At 39.0% G+C, this 18,172-nt stretch overlaps 1 protein-coding gene across 6 annotated transcripts in view; it reads right to left on the bottom strand.

Annotated features, from left to right (window-relative positions):
- Nucleotides 1-4,714: 4,714 nt before the first annotated feature.
- Nucleotides 4,715-18,172, bottom strand: part of fgfr1 (fibroblast growth factor receptor 1) — a 46,982-nt gene continuing 33,524 nt past the window's right edge. For 2 of the 6 annotated variants that reach the window (XM_012958977.3, XM_012958974.3), the window contains 12 exons: nucleotides 16,913-17,103; nucleotides 15,325-15,475; nucleotides 11,593-11,795; nucleotides 10,227-10,372; nucleotides 10,024-10,145; nucleotides 9,614-9,724; nucleotides 8,625-8,815; nucleotides 8,323-8,445; nucleotides 7,639-7,709; nucleotides 6,475-6,612; nucleotides 6,240-6,345; nucleotides 4,715-6,119 (listed from right to left, as the gene is read on the bottom strand). In XM_012958977.3, coding sequence (XP_012814431.1) covers nucleotides 5,955-6,119; nucleotides 6,240-6,345; nucleotides 6,475-6,612; nucleotides 7,639-7,709; nucleotides 8,323-8,445; nucleotides 8,625-8,815; nucleotides 9,614-9,724; nucleotides 10,024-10,145; nucleotides 10,227-10,372; nucleotides 11,593-11,795; nucleotides 15,325-15,475; nucleotides 16,913-17,103 — 1,718 coding nt within the window. In that variant the 3' untranslated portion in view covers nucleotides 4,715-5,954. 6 annotated transcript variants of the gene reach the window in all.

Raw genomic sequence — 18,172 nt, 5'->3', positions numbered from 1 at the left:
TATATTATTTATATATATATATATATATATATATACGGTATAGTGTGCCATTTATATTCTATATATACGGTATAGTGTGTGCCATTTATATTCTATATATACGGTATAGTGTGCCATTTATATTCTATATATACGGTATAGTGTGCCATTTATATTATTTATATATATATATATAAATAATATAAATGGCACACTATACCGTATATATAGAATATAAATGGCACACTATACTGTATATATAGAATATAAATGGCACACTATACCGTATATATATATATATATATATATATAAATAATATAAATGGCACACTATACCGTATATAGAGAATATAAATGGCACACTATACCGTATATATAGAGAGTATAAATGGCACACTATACCGTATATATATATATATATATATATATATATATATATATATACGGTATAGTGTGCCATTTATATTCTATATATACGGTATAGTGTGCCATTTATATTCTCTATATACGGTATAGTGTGCCATTTATATTCTATATACACGGTATAGTGTGACACTTATATTCTATATATACAGTATAGTGTGCCATTTATATTCTATATATACAGTATAGTGTGCCATTTATATTCTATATATACAGTATAGTGTGACATTTATATTCTATATATACAGTATAGTGTGCCATTTATGGTATATTGTGACATTTATATTCTCTATATACGGTATAGTGTGCCATTTATATTCTAAATTATATACGGTATAGTGTGCCATTTATATTCTAAATTATATACGGTATAGTGTGCCGTTTATATTCTATATATACAGTATAGTGTGCCGTTTATATTCTATATATACGGTATATTGTGACATTTATATTCTATATATACAGTATAGTGTGCCATTTATACTCTCTATATATACAGTATAGTGTGCCATTTATATTCTATATATACAGTATAGTGTGCCATTTATATTCTATATATACAGTATAGTGTGCCATTTATATTCTGTATATACAGTATAGTGTGCCATTTATATTCTATATATACGGTATAGTGTGCCATTTATATTCTATATATACGGTATAGTGTGCCGTTTATATTCTAAATTATATACGGTATAGTGTGCCGTTTATATTCTATATATACGGTATAGTGTGCCATTTATATTCTATATACACGGTATAGTGTGCCATTTATATTCTATATACACGGTATAGTGTGCCATTTATATTCTATATATACAGTATAGTGTGCCATTTATATTCTATATATACAGTATAGTGTGCCATTTATATTCTATATATACAGTATAGTGTGCCATTTATATTCTATATATACGGTATAGTGTGCCATTTATATTATTTATATATATATATATATATATATATATATATACGGTATAGTGTGCCATTTATATTCTATATATACGGTATAGTGTGTGCCATTTATATTCTATATATACGGTATAGTGTGCCATTTATATTCTATATATACGGTATAGTGTGCCATTTATATTATTTATATATATATATATAAATAATATAAATGGCACACTATACCGTATATATAGAATATAAATGGCACACTATACTGTATATATAGAATATAAATGGCACACTATACCGTATATATATATATATATAAATAATATAAATGGCACACTATACCGTATATAGAGAATATAAATGGCACACTATACCGTATATATAGAGAGTATAAATGGCACACTATACCGTATATATATATATATATATATATATATATACGGTATAGTGTGCCATTTATATTCTATATATACGGTATAGTGTGCCATTTATATTCTCTATATACGGTATAGTGTGCCATTTATATTCTATATACACGGTATAGTGTGACACTTATATTCTATATATACAGTATAGTGTGCCATTTATATTCTATATATACAGTATAGTGTGCCATTTATATTCTATATATACAGTATAGTGTGACATTTATATTCTATATATACAGTATAGTGTGCCATTTATGGTATATTGTGACATTTATATTCTCTATATACGGTATAGTGTGCCATTTATATTCTAAATTATATACGGTATAGTGTGCCATTTATATTCTAAATTATATACGGTATAGTGTGCCATTTATATTCTATATATACAGTATAGTGTGCCATTTATATTCTCTATATACGGTATAGTGTGCCATTTATATTCTAAATTATATACGGTATAGTGTGCCATTTATATTCTATATATACGGTAGTGTGCCGTTTATATTCTCTATATACGGTATAGTGTGCCATTTATATTCTATATATACGGTATAGTGTGCCATTTATATTCTATATATACGGTATAGTGTGCCATTTATATTCTATATATACGGTATAGTGTGCCATTTATACTCTCTATATATACGGTATAGTGTGCCATTTATACTCTCTATATATACGGTATAGTGTGCCATTTATACTCTCTATATATACGGTATAGTGTGCCATTTATATTCTATATATACGGTATAGTGTGCCATTTATATTCTATATATACGGTGTAGTGTGCCATTTATATTCTGTATATACGGTATAGTGTGCCATTTATATTCTCTATATACAGTATAGTGTGCCATTTATATTCTCTATATACAGTATAGTGTGCCATTTATATTCTCTATATACAGTATAGTGTGCCATTTATATTCTCTATATACAGTATAGTGTGCCATTTATATTCTCTATATACAGTATAGTGTGCCATTTATATTCTATATATACAGTATAGTGCCATTTATATTCTATATATACAGTATAGTGTGCCATTTATATTCTATATATACATTATAGTGTGCCATTTATATTCTATATATACAGTATAGTGTGCCATTTATATTCTATATATACAGTATAGTGTGCCATTTATATTCTATATATACAGTATAGTGTGCCATTTATATTCTATATATACAGTATAGTGTGCCATTTATATTCTATATATACAGTATAGTGTGCCATTTATATTCTATATACAGTATAGTGTGACACATATTCTATATACAGTATATAGTGAGTGGGTCCCTAAGCTCAGGTAAGTGACAGCAGCAGTATAGAGTATGTGCAGGGAAACAGCAGAAAAGAAGATGGGGGCTACTGGGGCATCTTTGGGGGCACAGATCTTCCCTGCTAAAGGCCTGTGGTTGCCTTGGGCTGGTACAGAAGCCACAAACATAATGTACAACATTTCTGCCCTACTTCTTTAGTTAGGCTTTAGTTCTCCTTTAATAGTAAGTCATGTTTAGCTTTCTATATCTACTGCCCATTCATGAGACTTGTTCAGTCATGTGACTCTTTCAGCAAAGCCAATGATATTGTATCACTCATCCTGTGTCATTTACTCCAGAAATAAAAGAGCGAGCAATGGAACATATTAATATGGCTGCTCTCCTACAGACGGGGGTTTGTTTCCCTGCAGAGAGGCACCACTGTCTGGAACGTTATCGTGTTCAACATGTGTTTGTTTTTACATCACATTATTATTATTAACATGTATTATACTGTGCCAACGTATTATGCATAGGAGTAGAAGCTCCCAGGCTGCTTTCATCTTCACAGAATAGATTAATAATACACTACACCCATTAAAGTGGAACTCCACCCTAACACAATGTAAGTTTTTTGAAAAGAAAACATACTTTCAATAAACATTACAATACCCATCAGTTAATAACTATGCAGCCTTTTCATGATTTTAATGTAATAATACAGTTTGGAACAGTTCCCTAAGCCCCGCCCCCTGCTGATCTGGCTGACTACTTTGAGACTCAAATCAAGTGTAACAGTAGTCGCCTGTCCTCAGTCTGCCTTCAGCCTGCATCATCCCAGTCCCACAATTCCATGCACACGTGATGTCAATAAGGAAAGAAACATCACAGTGCAATGCATTGTGGGTTATGTAGTTCCTGCTTGTGTGGAGTTTTAGTCTCTCCTCCCCTGCTAGGAGTGCAGGAATAAATGCATCTTATTCTTCCTAATGCGCCTGTACTTACACAGGCACATGTAATCGCTGAATGCTCCCACAAAATGTTTAATTAAAACCTACATTTTCCTACCATGTATAAAATCATCTCCAACCCCCTGACATAATTTGACCCTCTGGCATCATCATTGACATTTACACAATACCTGTATGCACTGTAAAGTTCATGTAATGAAGAATGCAGGCTTACACAAGCAGAACTAAAATGGTTAAGCTGAGCTCATGTTTCTCCAGCAGAGGGCACAACCAGAGCAGAGTTTCTATGGAAACCAGCAGTGACATCTCTTCATTGGCTGATAGACTGGAGGGTACGTTTGGTAACCTGAGTTAAGAAGTGAGCATGCTCAATAGCCAACAGCTAAGGTCAATTCCTTAGGGAGGGGGCCGAGTGGGTTATTGGATGAAAAGGAACCCCTAGTGATTAAGGGGATGCTGCAACCTTACTATTAACCTTTCAACAACTCGAGTGGCAGGTATTTAAAGATTTCAAAGAGGCTGTTCACCGATTAGCTTTTCTTTTTGTGGGGGGTTTACATGTCCTTTAATATTGCTTGCTATGCAGAGACTCCACTAAATTAGTGCCCCTAATGATACCATACCGAGAAAGCAAACCCATTCGGTTTTATTGTTCATATGCTTTCTTACTCAGTGTAGTACCCCTTTAATAGTGAAGCGGATCTGTTATACACATAGGCAAAAACACTTGCATACAAAAAAGTCAACTGAAGCCAATTCTCTTTATTTAGGGACCTGTACTGGGAATAAGAAAGTTTTTAGAACATAATTTAAAAAAATACAAACTGAAAACATAGCAAAATATAGGATATTTTTTTTTTTATAGCAACTGACAACTACCAGCCACTTTTACTACTGACCTGGTATATATTTTGTAACTTTTTTTTTCTTAAAAAGACATGTAAATATATAATTCATATTTATACATTTTCTAGCTATATACAAAAGGAAAGCATTATTGGATTCCCCCGCCCGCCCCCATTTTTTTTTTTTTAGGATAAAAATCTGACTATATGTCGTGTTTTCTGGACAACCGGACCTTAGGAGTGAGATAAAGCCTCTAGTTCCAGGGACTTTATATGGGGCTTTCAGCGAAACACAGGCCTTCAGTCAAACTTCTAGTAAACACATTGCAGGTCAGCAGTCATATTGATCGTACCGTTAGCTGACCATCAAAATTCCTGAATAAAAACAGTTTGCACAACGAGCACAGTCCGTTAAGGTTCTCGCTTAATTAAGACTTCTGTGAATCCACCTCGTACCTAATAGACATTCAGGAAGCCGAGATGTCATGTAGCTTATAATGAGGTCTCCCTTCATGATTCCGTTCAAGCATCAGCACCTCTTGCACTGGAAAATGAAGAGCTATAGGCTTCTTCGGAGCAAGCAGAAAGCCTAATCTAGCTACGACGAGTTGGAAGGAAAGAGGTGTTGTCCGTGAATATTTTCCACCAAAAGACGGTATGACCACCTAAGCTCAGACAGTGCAGGCAAAGCCAAAATAAAAGCGGACAAAGTGTCTTTAAAGGTAGTCTGGAGTGTTTGAGGAGGTTTAAGACACAGGTCAGGTGTTGATATTAAGATGAGGTCAGGAAAATAAAATCTCATAAAATTGAGGAATATCAAAAGAGTTGGCATCGTTTCTGCTTAAGTTCCCATGACGTTGCCAACGTTGCGCGATGCAGAACTTCTTGACACTTGTTGCAGTTTAGAAAGTGCACTGGCTGGAGGTGAACAATAGGAAGATTGGTTGGTTCCATTCGCAACCGGAGAAAAAAAAAAGTACCTCCTACAAAAGGCATGTGGTAAGGAATAAGGCTGAAGATGTAGGAGTGGAATTGTACCGTGCTTCTGAGGAACTCGTGGCATTTCTGGAATGCTCGAAACAAATGTTCTTTCATTGGAATATATGGAGAGGAACCCCCCCCACTGAACCTCCAAGGTCAGCGTTTTTTAAGTCCACCATTGGAGTATTTGGGAAGGCAAGGTTCATCAGGGAGGGGGTCATGAGAGAACACAGAGTCCTCGCCTGAAGAACACGTGGAACTTCGAGTGTCTGGGAAACATGGAGAATACTGATTCACTGGCATGGAAAGATCGAGATACTCCTGCAGAGAGGGAAAGAGAAAACGATGGAACGTTACCAATGCGGAACAGTGACTATAACACATTCAGGCACAATACAGTGAAACCAGGACTATATACAGTAGAATTCATTAAAAACGTACCTGATTGGAACTCAGAGCAAGAATTCGGTCAAGATCTTCAACCAGCTGATTGAATGTTGGTCTTTGAGAAGGCATGGCATGCCAGCAGTCCTTCATCATCATATACCTACAGAAACAGAGCTTACATTAAATTCACTAGCCCCCGAGGCAACGTGTTTATGGACATGATAAGGAGACACAAGCAGTGGTTGTTAAGCTACAAGTTAAAAAAGCATAGACGCACATAGATACTTACAACTCATTGGTGCAGGTAGTGGGTTTATCCATTCTGTGCCCTTCCTTAAGTAACTTAAAGAGCTCTTCCATGGGGACACCAGGATACGGGGAGCCCCCGAGCGTGAAAATCTCCCACAGCAGCACACCGAACGACCAGCTGAAATACAGCAGGAAGAGGTTAAGAGTGCACAACTGCAGTCATCCTACAAAAACCGCTGAGCCCAACAGATGTTGCATTAGAGATCAGTAACCTTCATGACTCCATGCTTTTATATGGCAAAGGAAATCCTCCTTCCAGGCCCAGACTGGCAATCTGTGGGTTCTGGCAAATGCCACAGGGGCTGCTGTAAGAAGCCATAGACAGTCACTATTTATTGGGCTGGTAGGGGGCTGTTTGGGCCTCTGTGTACTTTAATACTTTAAATGCCAGGGCCTAATTTGAATCTATTGGAGGAGACCTGCCTCCTTCAACAGCCTTAAAACATGACATTAGGGAATACATTAGCCTCTATTATACAAACAAAATCCATCTTTTTTTTCTAGTTACTACTGTCTAGTACAGGGCAGTCCAACGGGGAGCTTGTGAGCCAGGTGTAGCCCACATATTGCTCAGGAGCTACGCTGGACCCCTTTGGATGACATATAGTTACATAGTTACATAAGGTTGAGTCCATCAAGTTCAACCCATCAATGTTTTATTGTTATCTGGCCCCAAACAGAGAATAATTGGCCCAGTATATTGGCTTCAATAAATGGGGGTGTATAAAACATTTTATAAAGGTTTCTGCATCTATTTATGAGGTAACCCCCATGGATGACTTGAAATGCAAAAAACTCTAAGCTGAATGCACACCCACTGATATTTTGCATTTTTCAATAACCAACAAAAATGATCCGTTTTGGCCAATCCATCTGTATTGTGAGTGTCCTAACAGTGGTGTAACTAAGGAAGCAGACCCCATGGTTGCACGGGAACCCAGACTGCGGGGACTGCTTCCTCTATAGTTGCATAAAAATCCCACCTGAGAGCAGGCAGGGGAGTGGGGATTCATACACGTGTGGGAGGGGGACAGGTAGGGTTTGCTACTCGGCACCAGGCTACAGGGTCTGGAGGGCCCAGTGCAGAGTAGTTACATCATTGTGCCCTACGTTCAATAAAAAGCTCACATTTAATGATACTCACACATCACTCTGATGAGTGTAAATCCGGTCAAAAAGGGCTTCTGGGGCCATCCATTTTACAGGCAGCCGTCCCTAAAAGAAAATTCCATGTCTTAATATCAGCATTCCAGTAAGATCAAGATAGTTTCCTTAATGACAAGCCTGGCTTAGGTAGGCAGCATTGTGGGGACCTTGCAAAAACTATTTTGGTGGCTTTGACAGTGTAGGGAAATTGCCACAGGATATTTAGCTTTCCTAGTGACACTCAACCAGTGGAAATAGAAGTGAAGTCACGTTCCTCGCGTGTTCATGGCCCTAAATTTTCTATTATTTGGCTCCTACAACCTATCTTTCCCTGCTGCAAACAACTTAGTCTCAGTACAAGTAACTGGCTGATAACGGCTAGTCACTGAGTCAGACTCCGTGACACACTCCCCCCGTCATAATGCACAAAAGTTTTAGTTGCCGTTATCGAGTAGCAATTATTACACACAATAGAGGTCACTTATGGTGACTGGTGGAAAAAGGGGTGCAAGAGCACATCTCTTAGTATTTACTCATTCAGCCAGCGCACCCCCCCCCCATACAAAAATCTGCACCTCCTACAAACGGGAGACCCCAGCCATTTCCAAGGAAGGTGAAAAATGAATTTTATTGTGCCGCATACCTGCGCTAGGTAGGAATGGGATGTCTGTAAAGTACTCACGTTTGTGGTCTTCTTGTAATAGTCAATGTGATGGATATCACGGGCTAAGCCGAAGTCGGCAATCTTCATCACATTGTCCTCTGTTACCAAGACATTCCTTGCAGCCAGGTCTCGGTGGATACACTGTGGGGGACAACCATGCAGAGCTATTAATTTCACGACTAAACTATATGGGTCATAAAACTGAACTATTTGTTGAAATGCTAAAAACTACAATCAGTGCAGGAATATATTTTTGAATATAATATCACTGTAATTTTCCTCTTAGGTCTTCGAAGTAAAGGCAACAGGTTGCTACCAACCTTTTTAGAGGCAAGGTACTCCATCCCACGCGCCACCTGGTAAGCACACGACACCAGATCCTTGAAGGAGAGCAGCTGATCGGGGGCACAGGTAGGGTTGTAGCAGTACTCCATGCCCGGGGGGCGCCTGGCTCGCAAGTACTCTCTAAGGTTCCCCTTGGAAGCATATTCCACAATTACATAGAGTGGACCTGAAGGGAAGAGATGGTAATCAGTGCTAATGTAAAGATATCTCCTCTGCAGCAATATCTACAGGTATAATTCCTAGTGATCCAGCCAAGCATTGATATGTCGGGTATATGTCCTCTTAATGGAAGATAACATTTCTTGGTATAGGATAGTTTGCCCAGGAAGCTATATTTACCTATGTAATATGTTTATTCTTATAAAAAGGCAGCTGTCATATTGGTAAGTATGCATTTCATTACATCCATAAACTCATATGGATAATAATATAAACAACTCATAATATAAAACAGCGGCCTCTGGTGGTCAGTCATGAAAATCATAGATTTTGTAAATGGCTTTACGCTAACAAAATATTTGCTGTTCGCTAAAACCACTAGTTGTCAGTCTCTTAGTAGTGACTGGCAGAGAGCCACTAATTCAGGGACAGCAAACCTAAACATAACTCTTAGTACGTTATCTTTAAACCAGCATATGTAGTTCAGCATACAGCTACTGTAATGGATAACTAAGCCCTAACTAACTAACTAACTAACTGCAACCTGGTAGGGGGTGGTGCTCTGGGAACAGCTACTGTAATAAATAACCAAGTACCTGCTGATTGGAGGAGGAGATCCTCCAATCAATAGACCATCACTAACAGTTTTTCTAAACACGAACAAAATGGCGGCAGCATAGCAGGTGTTATTGTGGTTCTTACATAGGAGAAGGTAGTGGAAGGGAAAGGAGGATGGGTATGCACGAAAAGGAGGGGTTCAGGTCAAAACATTATAATACATGTTATTCAGTTTGAAGGAACTCACCATCTTGGGTGCAGGCACCAAGTAAATTGATGATATTTTTGTGTTTTCCAATCATTTTCATCATTTCCATCTCGGAAATCAGATCAGACAGGTCCTTTTCACTTGCATCAGCTAAACGGAGATAAATATTCACATTATGGAACAATAAACTATACTTATCTTATAAATTCATGATCACAGTCTCTATTATCCAACCCATATGACCCAGTTGGCGTTTATTGGCTTCTCCTTGTCAAGACTAGTATTACTGTATCCAAGCAAAATGGCAGCCTACTTTAGCTAGGAATGAGAAGCCTTCAATGTGATTGGCTGTCAGATAGTACATTGGCAAAGCCCACCTCAAAACCTTTCATAAAGTATAGTAAATGAAATGAATTAGCATAGGGTCAGTTTCTATAAAGGCAACTCACACTTTAACATCTTCACGGCAACTTTTGTCACTTTGTTAGGCTTCTCCTTATCCAGGCCGATAGCCTCTGCCATTACTACTTGCCCAAAGCAGCCTTCTCCGAGAGGTTTCCCAAGGATCAACCTATGAAATAGCACGATTTTGTTTAGGATTTGCATTGGTAAAGATTGATTTTACTTGCGAAATTGTGTGCAAGTTCCTCACCTGTCTCTTGCCACTTCCCAACGTGGATCTTCCGGAAGCTCGTATTCCGAGACTCCAGACAACATAGGCGTCCCACTGGATGAGAGGCGTGAGGGTCTGACCAATATCACTCCAGAGTGCATTGATGAGTTGGAGTCCCCTGAAACCTGTTCCAAAAGTAAGAGTTGGGTTACCATAAGAACACAGACGCAGAGCAGCTTAGTCTTTAATGCTTTGAGATGATGAAGTAACAGTAGCCACATTTTTGTTGATATGGTTGCAGAAATGCTGTCTTGTTGAGTAGTTTTGACCTTTCAACAGTTACGTATATAGGCATAGTTAATTTCATGCACAGAGCGTTCCACTGGCTGCCATGTTGTTTGTTATAGGGAAGGTTTTCTGCATCAGTTGTAACACAGTAAGTCCATCAATGTTTGGTGCAGAACAGAAGCCACCAACTTGCCAGCTCTCACTTTGATCGGTATCCAAAATCCCAAGCAGCAGGAAGTTAATTGGTTCTATGGGCATTGATGAGAAATGGGAATGTCTTGTCAACTACAAAATGAGGGGCAGCAGGTCTTGCACCTGCCAGTACTGTAGGTCTAGATGAGCCCTTACTGAAGTGCAATGTCAACACATTGGTTGCCACTTTTTAAAATAAATTTAGCGGCTTTATGCGGGGACAAAAGGGGCAGGGCAGCGATGAAAGGGGTGGGGCTATTTAGTCACGAATGTCACAAAGAGGATTGGGGAAAGAGAAGGAAGAGGAAGGGTAATTCTGGGGCGGGTTCTGGCCAGATTGGAGGCTTAAGGGGTGGGCCAGGGGCTGAACTTCAAAATAATACGGATTTCATGGCAGCTACATTGCTGGTAAATTTGCAATACCGACCCCGGCCTTGCCAGCTGTTTTACCAGCCAGGCCAGTACTGGCAAGGTGGCAACCCTGGAAATAGGTCATCTGCTCCATTGTATGCAGGGGATAAATGGTACAGAGATGTTTTGGTAGATCCCACTGTTTATGTTGGCTGTCTTAATTCCTAATTTAGTATTTGCATGCTTTATTCTGTACAAAGATGTACAGATGGAGCTAGGTTTACATGCCTCTGTTTCTATAGGTTTGGGACAAAGCACACAGCTTTAAAGTAGATGCATGTTATACAGAAAGCTTATGGATTTCAAAAACAAATAGTTTAACAAAGCAGCAGTTCTTCCATGCTTTATGGCAGCAATTGTACTTAGCAGAATTAACCACAGAGCAGATAAGGAATTATATTAATATTATATTAATATTATAAATATGAAAGAGAAATATAATATAATATAATTTTGGCAATTAACATCCTCTATAAAACAGGCAAGTAGGAAATAGAAACCCCTAAATACTTACTGTTACCTGTCTGCGCAGCGGGATGCTCTTGGCAAGCTTGTGCACGGCCAGCTGGCTGTTGAAGTCCGACTTCTTCGACGGATGCTTCATTTTAAAGATAATGATGGTGATTACCATGGCGGACACGAAGGCGGCCCCCGTGCAGTAGATTATAATCTCCAGTTGTAAAGGGGAGGCCAGAGGCGCAGGTTTATCGTCCTCCACTGCACCCACGTACACAAGAGAGTGAGGGGTTAATATACCGATAGGCATGGAGTGCAGTTATAGGTCCTTATATACACGTGTATTGGCTACACCCTATGGCTACCAGCATGTAAGCAGTACAAATGCATGCATATACACTATACAGCACTGTAATGCATCTTTTCTAATGAAATCATCATTTACAGCTGTGTGAATATTGGGATACATCTCATATCTATATAAACAGCAAATACAAGAAATAAAGCACACATGTAATACATTTATCTCCCTCCATAAAAAAGGTGAAATTCTCAGACACAAAATTGTTCAAAAGTTATGTTTTTGAACAGAAAGATGCAAATAATTGCCAATTGGCTGCACACAAATACAGCCCTTCAATGGCAATTATTGAGAAACTACTAATAAAAAATATATGACTATAAGAAGTCTTATTTGCCATATATTTACACCAAGTAATAAGAAGAGAGAGACTGTGGTACCTACTGGCACACACACACACACCCCCAACACAAAAGGTCCAGTGCAGACAGAAAAAGCCCATATACCACAGCAAGAAAGAAAGAAAAATGATAGATTTCCAGTGCTGCAGTTGTTATAAAGCCAAATAATAATAAAAAATAATCATTAAATGTTCCCAGCACATGGGAGTCGACACACAGGGAGACTTTTCGTATGTTGTAGAAAGTATTAACATGCCATGTTCTTAATGGCAGTGTCAGACCAGGGCATTATGGGCCCCCCAGACTATGGGAGCTCTGCATATTTTAGAAATAGGATCAGTTTCAAGGTTAAAGTGTCTGTAGGAGATGGAGGCCAATGCAAGAACCATAAAAAAAATAGAAGAACTGGGATTGTGGTACAGGCTGCCAACTGAATACCCTTGGCATAAAGGAATGAGGGCCTACCAGGTTATTCCCTAGTACCCCAACAGGCCAGCCGGACTCTGACAACTATGGAATTTAGATTTCTCATTTGCTTTACTTTCCCAAGCTTCTATGTCTCACTTACAAGTACAAGCTTTGTTACCACAAGGCTACCTAGTTCTGGGACACGTTGCTGGATATCACTGATTGCAAATGAACTGCATTCTAGATTTTCTAGAGGTGTGGTAACCTGACCATCCCACCTTCCACAGGACTCTGATTTAATTCAATTATAAGTAGGGGGAGGGGGGGGGGGGGGTCTAAGATTCTGTCCACATGAATCAATGGGTGCCTAACTATTTGGATGAGGCTCTCTCTCCATGGTCAGGGCAACTCTTTAGGCTTCTTTGTAGCCTGTATACACTGAGGTATGCAGCTCTGTAGGCAGGCTTAGGGCTACCAGTATTTGTTCTGACTACAATCTACAACATGGGAAAAGTCAATATCCATTTAAAAAAATAATCCTTTCTCAAGTAAAAAAAAACAGAGCAGCTGGAAAGTTTACCAGTACACGCATTTCATATGGCCAAAGGATACAGTTGTTGGGGAAACCTATGTGTGAAATACAAAGGTGTTTTCTTATGAGGTTCTCTAAGCCCAAAATGGCTGCTTAACTTGCTATTGGGTGGTCAAGCCATTTAAAATGAGAATGAGTGAATTGGAACCTACACTCTTATATTTTACAACACAGGGATTTAGCACAAGCCTAAGTGTGTGTGTAGCTTTATTCAAGGTTGTCATCATCATTTTCTCCTTCCTCTAGGCTATTCCCAATGTAACTGAAGGTGGTATGTTACAGTGTATAATTATACAAAGATCCCAACAGTGTCATTATACTAGAATTCTTCTTTAATAGGAAAAGGCTCATAAAGATAGCAGAGAATTTTCTCTCTGCTTTGCCTGCTGTATATTTTGTTGATTTATTATGTTCATTTTCTCAAATGTCTTTACTTTCAAAAGTATGACCATTTGAGTAGCCGTTGGGTTAAATGGCAAAAAAAGAGGCTATTACATGATAAAGTTTGTACTAATACACTAAATATAACCTGACCAACTCATGATAAAATAATCACTTATTAGAGCTGTTATATGTGTTTGCTTTGTTGGAATCCTTTGGCTCTGAAATGCATGAAATGTTTAGAGGTATAGTCAGATAGGACAGAACAGAACCATATATACCTTCAAGAACGGTCAACCATGCAGAATGATGAGATATCCCAATGGAGTTAGCGGCCAAGCAGGTATACTGGCCAGCATCCTCAAAAGTAACATTTCTCAGGTGGAGAACCTCCATATCCTTGTCCGAGGTGTTGACTCCTGCAGTCTACAGATAAGAGCATCGTAGAGGGAGGAAAAGCCATCAGAAACCAAAAGAGCAGAAGGCAGGTTGTTGCCTTGGAACCAGAGGTCCCAGGGTATAAAGAAAAGAAACCATTGCAAGAAACCTGGTTAGAAGATTTACGATAGCTTCTTCCATCAAGTTCCACCTAAGGAGAAGCTACCTTGGTTAAACCCGTCACCAAAAAAAAAAATCGAGACCTCCTTCCCATTGGAACATGCTAGAGATTGGCAACATGGAAAAATGAGACCTGTTGTGGAAGCCTGGTTTAATTTCAAAGGGAAATGCTGAAGAAGATAATCAGGACAGAGAAGACGACGACGCTAAGGTGAATTAGGACAGGGTAAAAGAGAATTAAGACAGAAGAAAATGGAGAAATAGGACAGAGAAGATGATGAAGAATAGAATTAGGACAGAGTTGAAGATGCTAAAGAAGAAAATTAGGATAGAAGGAACTGTGAGAACATTTTCAGAATAAAAGACGTTTAATAAAGAAAAGTCACATGGTCATGGGGATCTGGTACAATGAGCACAGAAGTGCCAAGGACATCTCCAGTACGCTACAGCCAGTTGTAGTTCCTGGTGCATACTCTATTGAAAAATATAGCAGAAGCCACTAGGCGTGGATATTTACTTCAGCCAAGTTTTGTAGATATGTTGGCTACACCATTTATCTTTAGATATCACTCCATTGTAATGTGGCATGATATACCTATATATGAGTGTTTCATATTACAAATAATCCTAAAAGGGGACCCACTGCCTTCTATGGTGACTATGCAGTGGCTCTTTTCCTTTTTTTCCAAGACAGGGTACATTCAGTATGCTGCCTGGGGAATTTGGGCACTTCATGAGATGGAAGCCGGTGGAACGGAGATGGTAAATTTAGTTGTGTGGTGGCCATATCTTATTTCCCATCAGCCTACTGTGCGCAAAAATAAACACTAGCCTAGGTCAGTTCAGTTTAGAACAAACATGGCTGATAAATCAATATCATGTGGGGTTGAGGAGAAGGTAGAAATCTCAAGTGTGTAAAACAAGAAAGAAATAATAATACCGAATTAAAAACAGGTTAGAAATAAGGAAAGAATAAGAGAATAAAGCAGAAACACAATGAAACTAAAACCAGCCTCACACACCAAGTATTTTTCCATGGAAATAAAAGCACATTAAAAAGGGGAAGAAATATAATTGTTTCTGTCCAAGAGTCTGGCAGAGATATTGTACCAAAACCATTTTTTTTCCAGGAGGTGCCACCGATTTTACCTTTTGTCACGGGTCTGGTGACGGTAAGCCACGCAGACTGATTGGCCTCACCAATATAATTGGACACTTTACATATGTATTCCCCACTCTCTGCCTCAGTCACATTGTAAAGGGTCAAAACTTCTGCGTCTGAGCTATTAATCCCAGAGTGCTGAAACAAACCGATAACAGGAGGGAATCAAAATGACAAAGGAAAGACGAACATACACAAACATCATATAAATGCCTCTGTGGCCATTTATTAAACTCTCCTGTGCCATCTTCACTCAAAGCATAAATAGTGCACCAAATGTTTAGAGCTAGTTCTAAGGTCTGCTCCATAATGATCAGACTGAGCATGAGCAGTGTGCCCCTGGCACAAGGGAGAGGTTGGATCAAGATTAAAAAAAGAAATGTGGAACTTCAGGATGGAACTTTGGAGACATGTAGGGTTTTTGGACTTACTGCACTGTGCCGATATTTGCCCAGTGTTAGTATGAACACTACTACTGTGCTGGTACAACAAGCTCTATGTACAATGGGTTTAAAACCTTATGACAAAGATATATGAATGTTAAACCAGGCCAGCAACTCAAAACAATCAGTGTTTTTACTAATTGGTTGCTAGGAGTTCCTGGAAGGCCATAACATAATCATTAGATACTATGACAAACTCTAGGAAGTGAGACCTGGGTCCACCAAGGTTTGTGGATGTTAACATTTGTCAGAAAGTTTTGATGCCTGTTTTCTGCTTAGTGCATTAGGGTAGGCACTGATGCCCCTTTGGCTGAACTGCAGGAAAGGGTAAAATATTGGGCATAAGTATTTATAAAAAGCAACATTTATGACCTGCGTTCAAGGGAATTCAACCAGAAGCTGTTCAGCTGTTGAACACCTACTGTAATGGGGAGAGTTGCAGTATAACAAAAGCACCCTTGCCATACTATAGACCAGGGGTCCCAAACCTTTAGCTGTGAACAACATTTAACATTTAAATAATATAACCCATGCATGAATAAAGTTCCAAAGGGGTGGCCGATAAGGGCTGTGATTTGTTATCTGGTAGCCCAATGTGGACTGGCAGCAGACAGGAGGCTCTGTTTGGCAGGACACATGGTCTTTATGCCTCCAAAATTCAACTGGAAATTCAAAAACGGGCAACTGCTTTGAGGCCACTGGGAGCAACATCCAAGGGGTTGGTGAAACATGTTGCTCCTGATCCACTGGTTGGGGATCACTGCTAACTAAGTGTGCCTGCTCCTCCTCGGTGAAAATTCAAAATGACTTTCCAGACAAAGGGAGAGAGACCTACCGCAACTCTCTACCTATCTTGTTCCTGAAGATAAAACGCAGAAAGCAGCCGGGACGTGTTTGTGTCCGCAGCTATATTTAGCAGCACCCTGGTTAATAAATAATGCACTTATTGGTAATTACATTCAGGAGAGTCAGCACGCTGCATCTGTTTGCAACTCTGTCCTCCTAGGGCGTCATAGGTGGATTAAAAAAACAACAAAAGGAAGGGAAAATAAGCGTAACTGTAACAGAAGGAGTGTCTCGCCTTGCAGGGAGCCAAACAACACATGGCACATAGGACAACAGATGTATTTACCTTGAGGATTTCCACATACGGGAAGCCATCCGAGGCCACTCTGCTGCCATTAATTTCAATGTGCCTGAGCCATTGGATGTGAGGCTGGGGGTCGCTGTACACTTTGCAGAAAAATTCAGCAGTGCTTCCCACAATAACACTCGTATTCGCTGGGAGACCGGCCTGTAGGATTGGGCGATGTGGCGAACGTTCTGCGAAGGAAATGGTTGTTTCCAAAGGTCAATGTAGCTGGAGCACTTTCTCAACAAATATTGGTAAACGTAGCACTAATTCAGCACTATTTACAGATGGAGCACCACTATAACAATATTACATTTACTGTAGCACTTATCAAAGCGTGGAGATGGAGAACTAAAATCAACAATGTTTATTATTTGGCATCTGGGATTGAACCCTGCATGTAGATGGAATGATACCAGTTTCTGCAGTTCGGGCACCGATAGAACAGAATTTTGGAATCCTATTCATAACCAAAATAACATTTTGCCTATCTATAAAACACAACACAGAGCTTTTATTAGCACAGAATAGACAGGGAATTTGTCCTGGACCCCAGTCTCGAAGAGGGGCCTTTGAAGTATTCTAAAATTATAAAAAATATAAAACGACATTTCAATATAAAGCTATATCTCAGAGCAAAATATTTGTTGTTTCCATTCCTGCAGAAGACAGATTTTAGCCAATCAAAGCATTGGATATAGAAAAAACTTGTTTTGTCAGCCAATCACAGAGCAGAATGTCTCCTCTGCTACCTCATTACTTCAACAGACACATGAATGATGAAGGTTTCCATAAAAACCCATGTAGAAAGGGTCTTATTTATTTATTCAAGCAACTTTGGGGAAATCAGATTTTCCTTAGCCCCCACCATACACATCCTGGAGTCAACACAGCTTCTAAATAATTGGCAGCAGTTTTATTTACTATATCGGAATAAGAAGTGAAATACTCTTGGTGCACAAAAACAGTTGGCTGGTAAATGAAGGGGGACAGGGTGTTGGCTTTCGCCATTGATTTAATTTGCTTTTCATAGGCTTTACAGTAAAGAGGGGGGAAAACAATTCTATCCTTAAAATGGCCCAGGCAGCAGTAAGGTTACAATTACCTAGAGATTCTAGGCTAAACAACCAATATTATTGTTAGAATTAAGAAAGGCCCAGCGCTGGAAATGAATCCCAGATCCCGGGAAACAGATGATGCAATGGTGGTGTATAGAGTAGGCTCTATGTACGTTTATTACGTCTCCAGGAATAACAGACT

This window comes from Xenopus tropicalis, chromosome 3 (genome assembly GCF_000004195.4).
Source record: "Xenopus tropicalis strain Nigerian chromosome 3, UCB_Xtro_10.0, whole genome shotgun sequence".
NCBI lineage: Eukaryota > Metazoa > Chordata > Amphibia > Anura > Pipidae > Xenopus > Xenopus tropicalis.
The sequence above is the reverse complement of the archived record's forward strand: the minus strand, read 5'-3'. Positions and strand labels throughout refer to the sequence as shown.